Below are 14,971 nucleotides of genomic sequence, written 5' to 3'. Positions count from 1 at the left end.
ATAAGGTAACTGAAATAAAAAATTTATTGGGGGATGTATGAATTAGAGTTTGGCAGCAAGGTTATAGTGTGTGAACTTAATTGCAGTTTGTTTGGTTTATGTATGGGTCAAAAATCAAATTTCACTCCTGAGCGTATTAGAAGGTGACACGCAGAAGTTGAAAACAGATCAGATGTGACCAACAAAGGTGATACTGGTCTCAACACATTAGCTTATCCAAAAAAAGTTGTTCCCTGCAGAAGAACCGGACATGTGATGTTAGTTCGCCTGATTCCTGAGCTACAAGGCCAGAAATATATAGATATGTCCCATCAAGAAAATGCATGTGTAACCATTTTCGAAGTCAGTGATTACATAGTCATACATGTAACAGAATCAACATGCATATACGGATCTCATCATGGGAGCGAATTACTAGAGTTTATTGAACATGCAAATAATATATGTCATTGTCACCTTGTCAATTATTTTATCGTTCAATGCTTTTATTTGTCATTTTAATCGCCTTTAACAAGCAACTTAGCACTAATAATTCTATAGTTTGGTCATCATAATCTGCATGTCCTTGAACCATATTGACAAATTCAATTGTTACTCTCTAATAAGTCGAATAAGCCAAAAATTAACTGCATTTTTCCTATCACTTCCAACTTTCATTAATAGTTTTTAGTTGTAACTTGTAAGCTTAAGTAATTGCTCTTAAACACAAATATCCTCCTATACAAAATGAAGGAAAGACTCGAGAAGTGAAATGGGACAGAAAATTAATATTGTCTAATGGCCTTCCAAATTTTTGCCAAATTTTCTACATAATTATTACTATATAAAATAGGGATAATTACACAACAGTATGACTAGCAAATATAATTTACATTTGAGGGGCCAAAAATATATATTAAGGTTTATATATTCTTATTACACTCGAACAAACGTCTCATGAAGTATTTTTTTCACTCTCATACAACATAAATTTGGGCATTCTTCAATCTTTCTCATGGAAAGTCTTTCCTGCTTAACTCTAATTTGTAAAATCTGTTTAGTTTGTTCAAATGGTAGATTAATGGAGAAGACCTCACACTTGAGTTGTTTCATACTATGTGTTATTATATTGTATTGTTCTGTATTATTTCAATGAATACAATATTCAGATACGTTGTATCATTTTCCGTCATTACATAATCTCACATCCTAATTTGAAGAATAAACTTATAAGAAAAATAGAGTATAAGGTAGAGCTGCATAAAAAGATTGGATAAAAAATAAAATATAATTATTAAATAACAAATACAAAATGAGAAAAAAAAATTATTAGTGTTGAAAAGATTATTTTATAACTATTTATGAGACCAAATTGAGAGGGTCCTCAGAATGTTTATGGGGGCACATCTTGGTAATGGCGAACATGACGTGAAGACAAAACAAAACAAAAGCATTTGCAGAATTGCTTTATTTGTCAACATTTCCTTTTCTCTTCCACATATATTAATCAATTAATTACAGTTCAATTGTGATCGACTATATGAATCTTCTATATACATCAATGATTCTTCATAATTTATATTTATATTTGTAGTCTGTCAACCTATTCAACGCTCTTTGTTTTTCTTTCTGAATGTTGTTGTCATGCCACTCCTCTCCAATCATCATTACTTGAGGTTATGAATTAACGTTGTTCATCGTGTATTAAAGGTAATCTATTTTATTGAGGTTACATTTCTGCAAGGTGTATCTAATTCCATGAATCAAAATTACATATGTAGAGTTCCATCTGATTTCTTTTTGTTGCTGAGTGATGTAGATTATTAAAAAATGAATGGTTATCTTTCAGCATTGAACATGTTTGAAAAGATTGTTTATTTCATCATTTCTTTAGTTTTCGAAATTTGTTTCCATTTGTTTGGTTTTGACTTAGCACGGAGTTTAAGCAAAAAAACTTTTGAATCTTGTTGTCTTAAACTAAAAATATGTCAAATCTACTAAAATGTTCTTCAATCTTGTGGTCTTAAACATGACATGTAGAAGAAAGTTGGAATTAAAGAGTTATCAAAAAAGGAACGAGATGTTCTTTTTGAAACTGAAGGACAAACAAATTGAAACAGAGGGAGAGGGAGTAGTTATTTATTCGCAGTCTCTGGTTGAATGATTAGCATCTACCTCTCTTCCTGGTTTTCAGGAAAAAACTTAAAGTTGTGAAAGCATTGATTTTGGGGGCTACTCTAAGATTTAGCATATTGGACAAACTATGGGGAAGCCAACTGGGAAGAAGAAAAGTCATGTAGAATCAAAGTCCAATGCTGGAAATGTGAAGCATGGCAAAGCTATCGCAGAGCATAAATCCAAAGCAGTTGATGAGGACACAGCTGTGTTCATCAAGATGTCTAAAGAATTGAAGGAAGAAGGGAACAGGTTCTTTCAAAAGCGTGATCATGAGGGCGCCATGTTGAAGTATGAGAAGGCACTCAAATTGCTTCCTAGGAACCATATTGATGTTGCGTATTTGCACAGCAACATGGCTAGTTGCTATATGCAAATGGGGCGTAGTGAGTTTCCAAAAGCTATAAATGAATGTAACTTGGCACTTGAAGTTGCTCCCAAGTATAGCAAAGCTTTGTTGAAGAGAGCTAAGTGTTATGAATCATTGAATAGGCTTGATTTAGCTTTAAGGGATGTGAACCATGTCTTGAGTGTTGAACCTAACAATTTGACTGCTTTGGAGTTTGCAGAAAAGGTTAAAAAGGAAATAGAAGAAATACTTAATGTTGAAGATAAAAAAGTAGCCTTAGATAAAAAAGTAGCCTTACCCCTTCCACTATCTACCAATGTTGTAAAGGATAACATGAAAAAGAAGAAGAACAATAAATTTGATGACAAGAGGATAGTTGAGATTAAGGAAGCTAAGATTGATGGAGTCGAAGGAAATAACGCCGAGCACAAGGGGGTAGTGGAGGAGAAGAGAAGCGTCCAGGGAGAAAAAACAGCGACAAGAACAGTGAAGTTGGTTCTCGGGGAGGATATAAGATGGGCACAGTTACCAGTTGGTTGCAGTTTTCGACTTGTGAGAGACATAGTTCTAGATCGATTTTCAAATTTGAAGGGTGCACTTATCAAGTACAGGGATCAAGAAGGTGATTTGATTACTATCACGACTACTGACGAGCTCAGGTTGGCTGAATCATCTGTTGATCTTCAAGGTTCTTTAAGACTATACATCAAAGAAGTTAGTCCAGACATAGAACCTATGTATTTGAGCATTGAAGAAGATGTGAAACTGAGCATTTGCAAATCAACTATAGTCAAAAAGGATGGGCGCGTGGAGGAGGGGACGGAACTGAATAAAGGGCCAACTTGCCCTGAAAACTGGGTTGTCCAATTTGCAAGGCTATTCAAGAACCATGTTGGAGTTGATTGTGACTCGTATCTGGATCTTCACGAGACAGGAATGAAATTATATTCAGAAGCTATGGAGGACACTGTTACAATTGAAGAAGCAGAAGAACTTTTTGACATTGCTTCAGCTCAGTTTCAAGAGATGGCAGCTTTGTCTTTGTTTAACTGGGGAAATGTACATATGTCCAGAGCAAGAAAGGAAGTACGTTTCACAGAAGAGGGTTCTGGGGAGACGGTGTCAGAGCAGATTAAATCTGCATATGAATGGGCAGAAAGTGAATATGAAACTGCAGAAATGAGGTACGAAGATGCTCTTAGAATCAAGCCAGATTTCTACGAAAGCCTTCTTGCACTTGGTCAGCAGCAGTTTGAACAAGCAAAACTCTCATGGTACTACTTGGTTGGGAGTAAAGTTGAGTTAGAGGCAGGAACATGTGCAGAGATCTTGGAGCTATATAACAAGGCTGAGGATAGCATCGACAGAGGGATGGAAATGTGGGAAGAGATGGAAGAACAACAACTAAATGGACTCTCAAAATATGAGGAACATAAAGCTCAATTGCATAAAAGGGGGTTGGATGGTATACTTAAACCAGCTGAAGAATCTAAAGAGCAGACTGAAAACATGAGGTCTCAGATTTACCTTTTATGGGGAACCATGCTCTATGAACGTTCTGTGGTCGAATTTAAGATAGGATTACCAACCTGGGAAGAATGTCTAGATACTGCAGTTGAAAAGTTTGAACTAGCTGGAGCATCTGAGACTGATATTGCAGTCATGATAAAGAACCACTGTTCCAATGAAACTGCTCTCGAAGGTAAAATATGAGTGAGATAATTGGTTAACTCGTTCTTTTTTTGTTTTTCTTGACTGATTTTCTTTTAACATCTTGTACCTGTTCTATCCCAGGGTTCAAAGTTGACGAGCTTGTACAGGCATGGAGTGAGCTGTATGATACAAACAAGTGGCAGACTGGGGTGCCAACTTTCAGGCTAGAACCATTGTTCCGTCGTCGGGTTTCAAGCCTTCATTCTATACTGGAAAATATTTGAATTGCAAAGCTTATGATTAAAACAAAGTCTATTGGTATCACCTCAACAAGTTTATGCGGTGATATACTTCCCAAGTAAATATGTAAGTAATTGTTTCCTAGAGTAGTATGTCCTTCACATGCTAATGCTATTGCAACTTAATGGCGGCGAGAATAACTCAAACAATGTCACTTACCCTTGAGGTTTCTGATGTGTTTCCCGTCTTTTCTTTCCATTCTTGAACAATCAAAGAAAAATAAAACCATAAAAGAGTAACTCGAACGGTAGAAAAGGAAAAGGAAGAAGATAATATTTGGAGATGCATGATACTCTGAATAAGATCTCATATAATATTTTCTTGATTGACAATGTTGTGATCTCAAAGCACAGATTTGTTTATGTTCCCTTGTGACCGTACCATCACTTCAGTTACAAGTCAGAATGTCATGTTAGCTTGGGTGGGAACAGGACAAAATAAAGGAGCTAAAATAGAAAGAAAGTCTATTTTGGGTCCTCCTTGTGAAAGCAGTAGTAGTTAAATAGCATTGGCCAAGCTTCTGTGAAGCCAGAAGTGATTATTTGAGAGAGTTAAGGTGTTTGGCTAAGCTTTTAGTGGGGAAAATGTGTTTTTGAGTAGCAGCAGAAGTTGTTTTTTAAAATCTGAGAAAAGAAGCTTTTCCTTGGAAAAAGTTTTGGAACCTTATCCAAGCACAAATTGGTTCTCTAACATTGGCAAAAGTGCTTTTCAAATACATTTTCCAAACACAAACTGCTCCTCTAAAAGTACTTTTTGGAAAAGCACTTCTGACAAAAACACTCTTCAAAATAAGCAGATTTTGAAAGCTTGGTCAGACGGACTATAAATGTGAAGAATAGAGTCCTAAGGGCAGAAAATCTGGCAGTGAAACACAGCATAAGAAAGGCTCCTCTGAAACTGCTGCTTAGCAGTAACTGGAAACTCAGTTAGAAGATACTGATTACTGACTTTAATCAACCAAAGCACTATCGAACCAAAATATTCAGTTATAGCTACCATGAGAGGTTCCTTTGATTGTCATTAACAATTACCCTTGCAGATAGGGGCTTTCTCCTTTAAGCAACATCTTCCCAAGAACCCTGAATAAATTGTCGTTGTTATGTTAGTTATCCATGTCGCAAAATAAACTACGAATCTACCTAGCACTTTCCATGTACCTCTGCAATACAATCCATTTGGCTGGTTATGAAATATTCACCAGTTTGTTAGGCTTGGTAAGTTAAGCTCTTTAAAGTTTTTTATTAGTGTGAATCCAGACCTAGCTTATCAAAGCTAAAGTCTTAAATAGCCTGATGATCCTAGTTTTGGCTGATGAAGATGTCATAAGATAATGTCCTGTGCTCAAATTTTTTTTTAATTGCAGCCTAAGTTGCACGGACTCTTCACTTTTGATGCTGCATCCTTGTCGGACTCTCCTAAAATACACTACTTATGGAGAATCCGACACAAACCCGTTTACTTTTTTGAAGAGTCCGAGCAGCATAGATTGCAGCTGCATAAGAACCTGTCTCTATTGCTTTTGTTGTACTGGGAGACGGATAATATGTATTAGCTTTCAGTAATAATTTATCATATACATATCAGGTTACCTACTCTTTGTTAAATGTAGAAGATGGATCTCCTTCACTCAGAAAGATTTTCTAATGTTCTTGCAGATTCTTTCTGTAAACTATTGTCTTCATGATCTACTATTTGCTTTTGAAGCAAAATAGCTGTTACATCACTGAATTCTCGGATTTTGAAGCCATTGGTTTGTTCTAGATGTGAAGGTGTCTGTACTATCATTGGGTTCTACGGTTTTTTGGTAATTTTGCAAAGTAGTTCTTTCTGATTGCATTAGTTGCATTCAATTTTTCACACAGCAAGTAAACTATAACGCTGGATTTGTAAGTCTGTTGTATATAGAAAACTGCACATTCAGTTTTCTTCTTTATTCAATCCTACAGATTTTGTATATGTATTTTTTGGAAATTGTCCCCATTATATATACATATCATATTTTACAGCGCCTGGTGAAGATACTACTGTTTCTTTTCTGCTTTACTTTTTCCGTCCCTTTCAAATTTGTCGGCTATAGCTAGCCAAGAGAACTATATTCTATTATTTGTAATACTCATTGTTATTGTAAGCCATCAACATTGGGATAAGAAGATCAGAAATTAAGAGAACATAAAATGCTGCAATTTGGAAAAAAGGATGTTTGTCAATGAGTATAGTGTATGTAGTGTGTTGAAAATCTATTAGAATTGGTGTATATTAAGAGAAGTAAACCTACTGTTTCAAGAGAGTCAGGTGCGGGTGGCATTTGCTCCTCAAGCTAGTTAAACTCAAGCCACTTCCTGGATCCTCGACCGCCTGCCAACCTCCAAATTATGCTTTTGGAAGGAAACTTCCTGGCTAAAGAAATGCAAGGTAAGTTTAGTATCGAAAATGACTGCACAAAAAATCAGATGAGGTTGTCCAGTATAATAAGATAGTGGCACCAGAAGCACCAAAAGAGAGGGACATGTAGTCAAGGAGTTTGGGTTGTGGGGAAGCTCTCGATGAATTACATAAAATGAGGTCTTCAATATCAAATTGTAGCTCACCTTGCAAGACGAGAAAATGACCCCAACATTCTCCAAGTTCTTGGAACCAACGGTGTATGCATAGCCTCCATTGCCATTTAAAAAATTGAAACCATATTCTCTATGTTATTTGAACAACATGATTTCTTCAACAAAGAACTAGTCATATACACCAAATCTATGAGGACATATACTAAGATTACATTCAAGCCGAGTCGCTTGACTGGTTAAATGAATTATTTAACTTCAGAAGCTGTTATTTCTTGTACTCGGGTGTTCTGCCAACTAAGTAATAAGAGTACAGCAACATCCTCTTGAATTCAAAAGCCATCATTCTCAAGTGGCAAATTTTTTCCTTTTAAACACTTGTAAGAGGCGACAATGTTACAAGAAATTAACAAAATACTCCAGAATCCAGAAGCAAAAACTAGTATACAAAATAAATTAATAATGAAACAAGGCTGTTACATAGAGATTGGCTGTATCCAAAACTTTTGAATTAGCACTCACTTGAACTCCATCTACAACAAGGTTTGAGAAATTCAAATTATAAGCCTCTTCAAAGGAAAAAAAACACTCTTATACAGTGTAGTTGCTTCACTGATGCTGCTCCTGGAGCCGCATATCAAGGAAAATTTTGGTGTTGTGACAGAACCAGACATTGGTAAAAAATAATCTATTCCTTCAACAATCAGTGTTCTAGAACACTGCGTATAGAAACTGCTGGATCTTGCACAACGCCTCTACATATCATGTCATGGTTTAAGAATAAAATAATTACAGTTATATCATCATGAAAATGACGCCGGACCTTTTTGTCAATGTTTCGAAGATCCGAATATCGCATCTCTCTTTTTTTGGCAGCTTCATGGAGAGCAGCCTTGACAAGCCTCTTTGCACTTCCCTGTATTTGAAAGAAGAATACAAGTACGAGAAAGTGAGAAGATGAGTTTTTCATATTCAAGAATACATACCAGAATAAGTCAAAAGGGGCAAGGATCTAAAACCATCTCTTTGAAAGAGTCAAGAATGTCCAATATGTGTTTACACACACATTAACAAAGAGAGAGAGAGAGAAAGAGAGACAGAAATCTTGAAGTGTAAGACTTAACAACAACATAACCAGTGTATTCCCAAAGTGCGTTCTGGGGAGGATAAAGTGTACGCAGTGCATACTGCTACCATAGATGAAGTAGAGAGGTTGTTTCCGATATACCCTCGGCTCATGACACATAACAGTAAACCAATCCGAGAACATAAAAACAAACAACAAAATATGGTAACATGCCACTAGATAATAGAAGAACAAGACACCACGAATAAGAAACTACAAGACACATACACAACACTATGACTACAGATAAATCGACAAACAAAGCACTCCTCCTTACTAGTAAAGACGCATACTCACCCACTAACCTTAAACCCATTAAGAAGCAGGAAAATTGGGCAATTATAAAAGAATAGTCAAAAATCAAATTACATAAAACTAAATTGAACCGTGAAGAACAAAGGATAAGCCTTCTGCATTTGCATAGTAGAGAATGATGATACAGATGCAATTTAACCGAGTTCACAGGGTAGTTATTATAGAGAGTAAGGATGATATGGAGTTTTGAGGTTGTTCCAAAGCATGAGTTGCTTCAATCACAGGTGTGCTCCCAAGATCAAAGTTACATTTGATCAGCATCCATATGTTACAGAGATCTTTTGGAAAATGCATAATATCTTTGATACACTTTTGTTACTTTTTATTTCACCATTCACCATATTGATTTTTTATTTTTAAAAAAAAAAAAAAAATACACTACAGAGACAGCCATTAAGCACTGACCTATTCAAATTATATTTCAATTTGTAAATTTCCTCAAAAAATATTGTTCCTAAAGGTGGAAGTTAAGTATTATTATCAGGTTCATTTGAACCCAGTACACGGATTATACATTTATGTGAAAATAACAACAAATAGTATATATGCCTTGATAACTTAAGAACATAATAGGTTCAATACAAAAACTAAAAATATTGAACCCATAAAATTTAAATCCTAAATTCATCTTTAGCTATTCCCTTATAATTACATTCACACATACTTTAGCAAGTACACTTAACATGATCCAATTAAAGAAATTTTCATATTTGATTAATATTAATACATAAAGAAATTTGCTTTTTCAATGTTGTATTTCATTAATATATTTCCTATTAAAGTTTACTTTCGGATCATATTCAAGTCAATGTCTAGTTGATGTTGATGCATGTAAATGATTGGATTTTACTGTAAAATTTCAAAAATTTTTTGGCCTGCAATTTATATCGTTCCTAATTATAATCAGTAGTTCTTTATTGTTTATCTAGACTTCATGAATTTATGTAAAACATTAACATATTTTCCTATTGTGGTTAAGCTTTAAATTTATTTTTATTAATGCAAATAAGGAAAATGATTTTTATTCTTATACAAAAAAAGAAAATTGAAAGATTTTGGTGAGTAGTTATAATCAGTCTTCTAATTATATATATATATAATACTCAAATTTGCCAACTCCAATTTGGTATTTAATTAATATATTTTACTTTTTCATTGTTATATTTCATTAATATATTTTCCTATTAAAGTTATCTTTTCGGGTCTCATTCAAGTCAAGATTACTATATTAATGCATGTGAATGATTAGATTAGACTATAAAATTTCAATTTTTTTGACTTGCAATTTATATCATTTCTTATAATAATCAGTCATCCTTTATTGTCTATCTGGACTTGATGAATTTATGCAAGAACATTAAGATAATTTCCTATTATAGTTGAGCTTTACATTTATTTTTGTTAATGCAAATAAGGATCTTGATTTTGCTTCATATACAAAAAAAATTGAAAGATTTTGGTGAGTAATTTATCCGTCTTCTATATATGTACTCATATTTGTCAACTCCAACTTGGTATTTCATTAATATATTCTACTTTTTCATTGTTGTATTTCATTAATATATTTTCCTATTAAAGTGTTTTTGGGTCTCATTCAAGCCAAGATTTATTATGTTTATTTCATTAATATATTGTACTTTTTCATTGTTGTATTTCATTAATATATTTTCCTATTAAAGTCTTTTCGGGTATCATTCAAGTCAAGATTTATTATGTTTATTTCATTAATATATTTTAATTTTCATTGTTGTATTTCATTAGTATATTTTCCTATTAAAGTCTTTTCGGGTCTCATTCAAGTCAGATTTATTATGTTAATGCATGTGAATGATTAGATTAGAATATAAAATTACATTTTTTTTTACTTGCAATTTATATTATTCCTAATTATAATTAGTTGTTCATTATTGTCTCTCAAGATTTGATGTAATTTAGAAAGAACATTAAAATATTTTCCTATTATGGTTAAATTTTAGATTCATTTTGTTAATGCAAATGAAGATTTTGATTAACTTCTTATACTAAAATTTTGATTTTGATATGTAATTTATCTTTCTTCTAATTATATTCAGATTTTCTAACTCCAACTTGGTAAATTTCATGATTATATTAAAATATTTTCCTATTTAGCTTTTAATTTTATATTTGAATGATGTAGTTGACATGTAAAACATATTTAAAGTATAGAATTGATTAAACTTCCTAATTTTCTCAATGATAAACATATTACTTTATTTGCAATATTTGACTAGAGATTATGTACCGTTCTGATGAAATTCGTGATGTATATAAACGGTCATAGTATCGCCCTTCTCGTAAGTATAACTTGCTGAAAAACTTTGCATTATCTTTTAACCAATCTCCTTAAAAATTTAGCCATGGTGAATAAGAAGAGTAAAGGGCGTCAAAAGATCCCAATGAAAAAAATAGAAAATAGGGAAGCTCGATTTGCTACATTTTCAAAACGTCGTGAGGGTTTATACAAAAAGGCTAGCGAACTTGCTATAGAATGCGATGTTGACATTGGAATAATAATGCTTTCGCCCACTGGTAAGCCTCACTCATTTTTTCACCCTAATGTTGATGCAATTGTTTCTCCTTTTCAGAATCCAGATATGCTGATAAGCCAAAGTGATCGTCTAGTCGCGGCTTGCGCTCGAAATAGAGTGAATCAACTTAAAAGCAACATTGAAGAACTTGATATCAGGAAAGATATTGCGATTGCTCGAGCAAATGACCTTGATCAAATAGAAAAGACTCGACAAAGAGGTTGGTGGGAGTCAATTGAGCAGCTCAATGCAGATGAATTGACCAATTTTGAAGCTTGGTTAAATGCCACAAGTTTTAATATGCACCAGCATTTGAACCAATTGGAAAATGGAGCTTCAACCTTATTGGGACGTGAATCTTTTGGAGTATGATGTTTGAAAAATTAGAATCATAAATTGTTGTGGATTCGTACAAGTCAATCAATTAAGTATTCATTTATAATTAAGTAGTTTTATTTATAATTCTAGAATAAGATTTTATGTTTCCTAGTTTCATAGAGATTTGGCTTTCTGTTTGTTGTAATAAACTCCTTTATAAAGGGGATTTGAGGAATAAAACGTATGCAATATTTTAGAAAAAGAACAAGAGATTGAAGTTCTCTTTTCCATTTAACACTATGGTTTTAGCCCTCCTTTAACGAGCTGAAGATATCTACAAAATACGCCAATCTAGGAATTCGAACAAAGGCAAGGGAAGGTCACAATCAATTGATTCAATGTAACACCCTGAAAATCCAAGCTAGAATAAAATCATGCTTTAAGTACATGTAAAATCAAACATCATGTTTTGGTGGTATGACAAGTGATTTAGACATGTATTAAGGCTACCAGTAACTCCTAACTCCTAGCTTATGACCAAGTCAAAACCTTCCTTACCGATTGATTTCGTGAGAAGAATCTTGCTATAGTCAACTTCAAACGAACATAACTACTATATTCTAAAGTATTTTTGAACTTAGAACCCACCAAGTGATAGATATTTGAATTATATTTCTAACGCATCCAGTTTCGTCTTAATCCAGTAGCAGATAAAAAGTTATGGTCATTTTAGTGAATCACTATCCAACAGTAAGAACCTACGAGCATAGGTATGAACGCGGTGAGATTGTACAACCATACAATGCTCTCATCTGATCAAAACAATCCCAAACATCTAAAAGTTGACAAGTATACTTTCCAACCACGAGAGGAAACCACGACCGTGGTGAGAAACTACGATCTTAGGTACGACCGTGACTCCTAAAGTTGATTCGGCTTGTACGTCCAACCTATGAACCAAGGTATCATCGTAGGTGGGTTCCACGATCGTACCAAGGCTTGTCTGGTAGAGTTCAGAGAACCCAAATTAAACCTCCAAACCACAAGCACCAAACAAGATCGTAGGTGGGTCCCAAGATCGTGGGATGGTCCGTACGATTCGATTACGTAGAATTTCAATTACGTTTTATGAGGGGCTTTGCAGTTTTTTCTACTCTTTTAACATCAAAACTATATCGTTTAAGCCACCCCAAAGCTGAATATTAATATTAGTAATACCCTGAGTAATAATATTAATGATACCCTAAGCCCTCATTACTCAGCAAACAGTCGACACTTAGCATCACAGAGAAAGAAAGAGGCGATAAATCCTCTTCAAGACAACTAGGGTTCATCCTTTTCAAGCTTTCAATTTCAAATATTTCTTCAAGGTTTTCATCTCCATGTATGCATGATTTCATCAATGGGTCTCCTTTCACCCATTGAGTCGTAAAGTTAACTCAATTTCAGTTTAGTTCCATTTTCAGAGTTTAAGGTTCATGAAAATTTATTTTTGAGCCGGGGGTCTACCGGAAACAGCCTCTCTACTTCTTCGGAGGTAGTGATATGGACTGCGTACATTTTACCCTCCCCAAACCCCACTATGTGGGAATATACTGGGTTGTTTGTTGTTGTTGTTGTTGGGTTCATGAATTTTGTCATTTCTTAATATTCCAGTTCTTTGATCTCATTGAGTTATAAACCCATATTTTAACATGAATTTCAGTACCATTACATGTTCAAAATTATAAAACCTAATTATATTGTGAAATCCATGATGGTTGGACTTGAGTTATTAAATTCCTTAATTCATTCAATTTATGAAATTGTCATAATAATCGCATTCTTCAGAGATGGTGGGTTATGAAAACCGTATGCTCTAGGATTTCATGCATATACTTATCCAGTTTACATGTTTTGAATGCTCTCAAATAATGCATTTATTTTCAGTCTCCAGAATATTACTATAATTGACATTTAAGTTATTAGCAGAGGCAGACCCACGTGGATCCATGAAGGTGCACGTGCACCTAATAACTTTTTAAAAAAATCATATATATATGTATAGATACTGTAAAAACGTGGTAATATATTAAATTGTGCACACATAATATCAAAGTTCATCTGGGTGCACTGGTTCAGAAAGTGGATCAAAGGTTTCTGGCCCGTGACGTCGGGGGTTCGATTCCTAGCAAGCGCTTTTGTTTTGTTGTTTGCCTTTACAAATAATGCTCCAGCCATTTAATTGTGCACCTCTGCCACCTCCTCATCTGGCCCCACACTCAACCATTACTTTAAATTAAATTTAATGTATATTTTTATTTAATAAACCCATGGGCAATGGCAATTCTTCAATCCCAATCCCAAAACTGCCAAGCCAACAACATCAAAAACCCCTAAATCCCTAAAATTTACAATTTCACCAAGTTCTCTTCAAGCCAAGTAATATTCCGTTTGGCCATGAAAATCATAATTTTTCAGAGTTGAAGTTGGAGTTAGAGTTGTGTTTAACCAAGAATATAAATTAAAGTTGTTTTTTAAGATTTTGTGACAGAAATATGATTCTGGAATTGTATTTGAAATTTTCATGGCCAAACCCATCTTGTTTTCACTTTTTTCACTAAAATGAAATAATTTTTCGGAAAAAAGAAAATAATTTTCATGGCCAAACGGCTACTAAATATACGCTAGAACACGACCACTCATTGGACAGCTTTTTCAGTTCTCTCGCTACTGCAACTGTAGAGTGTTTTTTCATCTATGAAGCATATCAAGAATGAGTTGTGTAGCAGTATTGTTGATGCATTTTTTAATTGATTGTTTAGTGTGTTACATTGAAAAGGATGTATTTGTAAATATAAGCAATGATGCAATCATTGATCCCGTTTTCAGAATATGAAAACGCATCGATGTCTAGTATGAAAGGATGGTCTACTTTTGTTATATTAGTCCTAAAAAGTTTAAACTTTCATCATAATTTTGTTTTGTAATTTTTAAGTTTAAAAAAGTTGTACGCCAAATTATGTAGTTGATAGACATGACCATGTTAAAGATAATAGTGTACTCCCTATCTTCAGATCTTGGGTTCGCCTCAGGTTATTAGTGTTATTTCAGTTATTAGTTTTTCAATTTTTAGATTAATTTCAGATAATAGATTTTAAAAAATAACTGCTCAATTGATTTATTGCATTAAACTTTTTGTAGTAGATTATGAATGTTTGACTATCTTATCAAATAATAATATTTATTTATGCTCATGAAGCAAAATAAACAAAAATACGAAATGTCCGCAAATGCAATGTTAGACCATTTTGAGGTTGTATGAGAAAGTTATGAAGTCATATAACTTGATATCTTTGATCCACTTCTGTAACTTTTTCTTTCACCATCCTATACCAAACTAGATTTGGAAGGTCTGGACATTTCATTTAACATTTCATTTAACATTTCATTTAACAGACACCACGAAAAGGCATTGTCTCTACTACAGGAATTGAAAGAGATCATAAGGAGAATAGAACTTGGAAGGGGAAAAAATCTTCTCACCCAGAAACCTTTCTTTGGTGCTAAAGAGATTTGACTTTTTCAATAAAATTACAAAGGAATAATTAAGGAGAATATTCAGGGTATAAATACAACAACAACAACAACAACAAACCCAGTGTATTCCCAC

At 33.8% G+C, this 14,971-nt stretch overlaps 2 protein-coding genes across 2 annotated transcripts in view; one reads left to right on the top strand and one right to left on the bottom strand.

The window, feature by feature from the left end:
* Positions 1-241: 241 nt before the first annotated feature.
* Positions 242-6,459, top strand: LOC107872819 (protein PHOX1). The gene is made up of 4 exons (XM_047413618.1): positions 242-1,689; positions 2,174-4,205; positions 4,298-4,522; positions 6,112-6,459. Exons 2-3 carry the CDS (start codon positions 2,243-2,245, stop codon positions 4,438-4,440), a joined length of 2,106 nt encoding a protein of 701 aa, XP_047269574.1. The 5' UTR covers positions 242-1,689; positions 2,174-2,242; the 3' UTR covers positions 4,441-4,522; positions 6,112-6,459.
* Positions 6,460-6,586: 127 nt separating this feature from the next.
* Positions 6,587-14,971, bottom strand: part of LOC107872820 (probable protein phosphatase 2C 42) — a 15,547-nt gene continuing 7,162 nt past the window's right edge. The window contains 4 exon segments of the mRNA XM_016719436.2: positions 6,587-6,849; positions 7,045-7,123; positions 7,126-7,144; positions 7,835-7,927. Of these exon segments, the coding sequence (XP_016574922.2) occupies positions 6,774-6,849; positions 7,045-7,123; positions 7,126-7,144; positions 7,835-7,927 (267 nt within the window). The 3' untranslated portion in view covers positions 6,587-6,773.

Source organism: Capsicum annuum, chromosome 6, assembly GCF_002878395.1.
Source record: "Capsicum annuum cultivar UCD-10X-F1 chromosome 6, UCD10Xv1.1, whole genome shotgun sequence".
Lineage (NCBI taxonomy): Eukaryota > Viridiplantae > Streptophyta > Magnoliopsida > Solanales > Solanaceae > Capsicum > Capsicum annuum.
The sequence above is the reverse complement of the archived record's forward strand: the minus strand, read 5'-3'. Positions and strand labels throughout refer to the sequence as shown.

Coding starts and splice junctions, on each gene's coding strand:
- LOC107872819 (XM_047413618.1), top strand. CDS start 2,243: ATGGGGAAGCCAACTGGGAAGAAGAAAAGTCATGTAGAATCAAAGTCC. Junction 4,206..4,297: donor CAATGAAACTGCTCTCGAAG/GTAAAATATGAG, acceptor GTTCTATCCCAG/GGTTCAAAGTTGACGAGCTT.